We start from the raw sequence: 4,687 nt of genomic DNA, 5'->3' as shown, positions 1-4,687 counted from the left end.
AGACTATGATTTATGTATGTAAATTGGATTTTGAGATATTTCTGGGTTTTTGGATTAAATGGATTTTATGTGAGTATGTGAGTATCATGACCCAAGCCAAGATGAGACATTATCTCAGTGGAGCTCTTCTTGCCAGTCGAGAGCTCCACCAGATGATTGTTATAATTAGTCTTTTGCATGCTTATAGTTGGAGACATGTGACTTATATATGGATAATATTGGGGTTGTAGTTTAGGCCGGGGTTTGTCTCGCCATATTCTTTTCCAAGGAAATGATTGTTCAAATATTGTAGGGAGTAGGATTTGATGAAAAGATCTGACCTTGAACTTCTCTCTAGATTGGATCAAGCCATTGTGACCTTGTAGTTCTCCACAATTTGAATGATCTCAAATGATTGAAAAGCGAAGAGACCAATTCCACTTTCCAACCTCCATGCACTAATCGATCAGATAAAGAAGCTGGAATGCTATAGTTAAATGTGTTTTAAGTATGTTTTCAAGTGAGATATTGGTGAGTTTTTGGTGGAGGCGTGCGGCGTTGTCTTCGCAGCTTTGTTGGGTCCGTGGAGTGTTGCCCATTATTATTTCTTGGACTTTTTGGAGGGCGCAATGTGCTTCTTGAATGGAGGGGGTGAGCTTTGATTGGAGGGTTGTTTTGAGAGTGGTGAAAACAAGGTTAAGGGAGATTTCGAAGAGTTTACAGAGTTTTAAAAGAAAAATGTGCTAATGAGTGCTTAATTTTGCAGGAACTGAATTGTCCTATCCTTCATGTACGTGAAAAGGTTCCACAAGTTATAACGTGGACTCCCCCAAAAGTAGGTTGTATGAAATTGAATGTGGATGGTGGGTCTTGTGGAAATCTACGAAGGTCCAGAGGTGGGGGTATCATTCGGGACAATAGGGGCAAGGTAATAGCAGGGTTTGCTCATTCTTATGGTCATGCGACAAATAATGTTGTTGAATGTCATGCCCTTCTTGATGGGCTTCGTTTGAGCCAGGCACTGGGGTTGAGAGATTTATTGGTGGAATCGGATTCTAGTGTTTTAATGGGTTGGCTAGCGTCCGGTATTTGTAAGTATTGGTTTCTTTGGAATTTTTGAGAAGAAATCCAATCTCTTGTTGCGATGATGAATATTCGCTTTAGGCATATTTTTAGAGAGGCCAACATGGCTGTAGATTTTTGGCTAAAGAAGGTTCAAAGGAGAGATCTTTTGATTTTATTGGTGAAGGGATGGTCGTAGGTTGAGGGGGATTGTGCAGCTTGACTCTTTGGGTATTCCTTATATTCGGGATTGATGTTTGGTTTTTGGTTTGTTGATTATTTTTTGTTTCCACGGTATTCTTTCGCCATAAGCGAGGGTTTTTAATAATATTTGGGAGGGGGTCACTTATGGACAGGGTTTTTAAGAATACAAATGTTGCAAAAAAAAGAAGAAGAAGAAGCGGCTGAAGTTAGCAACATGTTTTTTTGTCCCACGATTTTAGGCCATTTTTTGTAGTGATCATATAATATTGTTAAATTCAAATCCATGGGCTTGAAATTGTGACAAATTAATACCTATCCCAAAAAAATTGATGTTCCAAGAAATGATCAGTTGATCATGAAAACTATAGACAAGGGCAAATTATGGATTAATTAATATCGAAAAGAAAATTTTAAAAAAAATGAAGATAGCATATATATATTGTAAATAAATGGTACAAAAATTTAATGTCATAATGATCTAAAGGTTGACATATAACTTATAAGCAGCAACAATTTTTTTCCCAATCTCTTATTTTTTACCATCTTCTTCACTCTTTGCTTAAAAAATGTGTACAATTACATAAATTAATTACACACAAGTGTCTCTCCCGTTATCTCCCTCTCAGTCTGATCATGCATATATGTGGGAAGTGGTGCAGCACGATGGTAGATCATCTTAGATGGTGTACGGTGGGGGCTTGGGCATACCCTTGACAACACCACAGAGCAAGGAATTGTCCGGAATATTGTACTCGTCCCTAAGGGAGCGTGCAGGAGACAAAATGCTAGCATAGAGCTGTTGTCCCAGGTAACGCCTCTCCGCCATCTCGGATCTTATGTTCCACATTCCAGCATTATCAAATGTCAAGAGGATGGCTGCCCATGATTTGGGAAAAACCTGGACAGTGTGCCTGCTTACAGCGTCCAAAAGATTGTAGTTCTTCCGGCGTTCTGGGGTCCATCTCCCAGGCTCAATGCTATTATATTTTTTAGTCCACAGAAAACACAAACTATGATCAGTTACTAGATCGTCATCCTTGTCAAGAAATAAGTTACTAAGTTATCATCACTAGCTTTAAACAACAATCAAAGAGCTTATTGAGCTATTAGTAACCACTTACGCGACTGCGAAGAAGGAATACCCATCCAAATGCCAAGACTGTATGCTCTTCTCATGGTTCTCAAAGATGATCTCGACGAAGTTGCGGAAGGTCATGTTCAAGACATTCGGTGCCATAGTGACTTTGTCTGCATCTTTAGCTGGTGGGTTATCAGAGATGATGTCATATTTGAAGACCTTTTCTGTGGCTCTAAAGTACTCGGCTAGCTTTAGTGGGGTGAGAGGGTCAATGTGGGAGACGCCATTGACAGCATAACGAAGTTTACCGTCAACCTTGCTAGCTGTGTTCGCGAGCTTGATAGTGCGGGTAATGTTAATGGCACCGTAGTGGTATGAGCCTTGAGGGTTAGGCCTGGCAGCACTGGAAGTGAGGTTCCAACGGAAGGTCCGGAATTGATTGAGAGACCAGGCCCAACCGACAGGGGCCTCAGGGATTTCAGGTGAGGCTGGGCCCTTGCCATTGGTATAGCTGATGAGACCCTTGCCAGTAAGCACGCTCTTGGTGAACCGAGTGGAGGCCACCATTAAGTAGTCCTTCGGCTTTTGGTCCGCAGTGACAAGAACTGAGAAACATTGCCCCACGTGCACGTCGAGAGATTGGTACGTGTTTTGGACTGTGTGGGAGCCCTCCATCTCCACCAACTTCATGGTATGGCCTTGGATTCTGAAGTTAAGGGAGTTCTTGAGACCAACATTGCAAATTCTGTATTTGTAGATCTTACCAGGCTTCATGGTGAACAAAGGCTTGTCCTTGCCATCGCCCTTAGCAGATTTTCCATTGATAAGGACACCGTCTGGCCTACCAAGGGCACGGCCACCATCCAAGAATTTTCTAAGGGTGGAGTGGCTCTTAGTGTACCAGTCGCCAATAAGGACGGTGTAATCATCCTCAGGATCTGCATACGGGACAGGAATGAGTAAGCGACTATTTACGCGTAGGCCACCGAAGGCACCAGCTGCCCTGTGCATGGCGGTGGTGGGATAGTAGATGTAGCTTCCGATTTGGTCCTTGACTTGGATGTGATAGGTGTAGTTTGTCTTGGGGGAATGGGGCACATAGTTCCAAGCGTTCCGTCTTGCCAGGAGTTTTTCCTGTGCTGGATGCCGCTCCTGGCCGGCAATCAAATCAACAAATGAACGTCAGGTGTTTACGAGATACAAAGGTTAGTTAAAATTTTCATGAAAGCCATCATTTTATGCCAAAATTTTTTTTTTTTTTTGGAATACATACAACGTCGTCTGGCATGGAAAGAAAAGAAAAAAATAAAAAAGAATCAAGAATGAGCACCATGTCAACAGAAATGGCTCGTCTAGGTTATTGAAGACATTGATGACGACGTTGTTGTTGGTTGTGGAGTTGATATTGGGTCCCGGAAATTGACCATTTATGAGAATGCCTTGTTGGGGGACTCCAAGTGGAGCAATGGTCCCATAGCTGACGTTCCATGTGAAGAAGAGGTAAGGATCCTCAGCCCGGATCGTAGACATTGCCGCGGCAAAGAAGCACAACAGCAACACAAACTTCGTTTCTCCCATCTGATCTCTCTCTTCTCAATACCTATATGTTGCCTATTTTTGAAGAAGTTATTGGCCTTCTTCTTGCGCGCGTTTGCCCACCCCACTGGCTTCCCCTTTTATACATCTCACAAAAAAATTCTCCACCATTCAAACTCTCCGAAATCTTTTCTGAGCTCACCCTTGTCTTTTGCCCCCTTGCATTCCGTCCTTCCTCTCAATTTCTTTCATTTCCCCCATTTCCCGAAAACAACGTCTCTCTCTCGTATAACCATCACATATTAATGTTAATTTTCATTGAGTATATATATATATATATATCTATATATATATATATGACAATTGGCTTTGGCTTCGTCCAAAACAATTCTCAACCCAATTTTCCATATGCAACTTTTTTACAAGTAAAAAGTGAAGTTATTAATTAATTAATACCAAACGAGATTTAATATTCTCAAATAATTTTTTCAAGAAAGAGCCAAATATATAGTTCCATATTTTGGGCATCCGAGATCTACTTGGAGCATATCCGATCACAAAATTGCAAATCTTTTTTATGAAATGTTACACCTATGGGTTAAATACTAAAATAGTTCTTGTGATAATTTGCCTTTAAGACATTAATTTTGTACTGATCTTATTTTAAACTTTTTAATCCCTATGCTTTCAGTTAATATGTATATATAGTTTCTTTTGGTTGCTTTGATAACAGCTTGAGCATCTCCTTCAAATACCACCCTTGTAAATTCTAGCTCCGAGCAAAATTCTTCTCAGTGCAAGAAGAGCTTCAGCTATAATTGGTTGCAA

At 40.9% G+C, this 4,687-nt stretch overlaps 1 protein-coding gene across 1 annotated transcript; it reads right to left on the bottom strand.

Annotated features, from left to right (window-relative positions):
• Positions 1–1,608: 1,608 nt before the first annotated feature.
• Positions 1,609–3,961, bottom strand: LOC121264799 (L-ascorbate oxidase homolog). Its single transcript, XM_041168098.1, is given in 4 exon segments — positions 1,609–2,222; positions 2,367–3,405; positions 3,408–3,475; positions 3,654–3,961. Coding segments are annotated over 4 exon segments (1,656 nt in total). The 5' UTR covers positions 3,902–3,961; the 3' UTR covers positions 1,609–1,921.
• Positions 3,962–4,687: the final 726 nt, after the last annotated feature.

The sequence above is a fragment of the Juglans microcarpa x Juglans regia genome, chromosome 5D, assembly GCF_004785595.1.
Source record: "Juglans microcarpa x Juglans regia isolate MS1-56 chromosome 5D, Jm3101_v1.0, whole genome shotgun sequence".
Taxonomy (NCBI): Eukaryota; Viridiplantae; Streptophyta; class Magnoliopsida; order Fagales; family Juglandaceae; genus Juglans; species Juglans microcarpa x Juglans regia.
The sequence above is the reverse complement of the archived record's forward strand: the minus strand, read 5'-3'. Positions and strand labels throughout refer to the sequence as shown.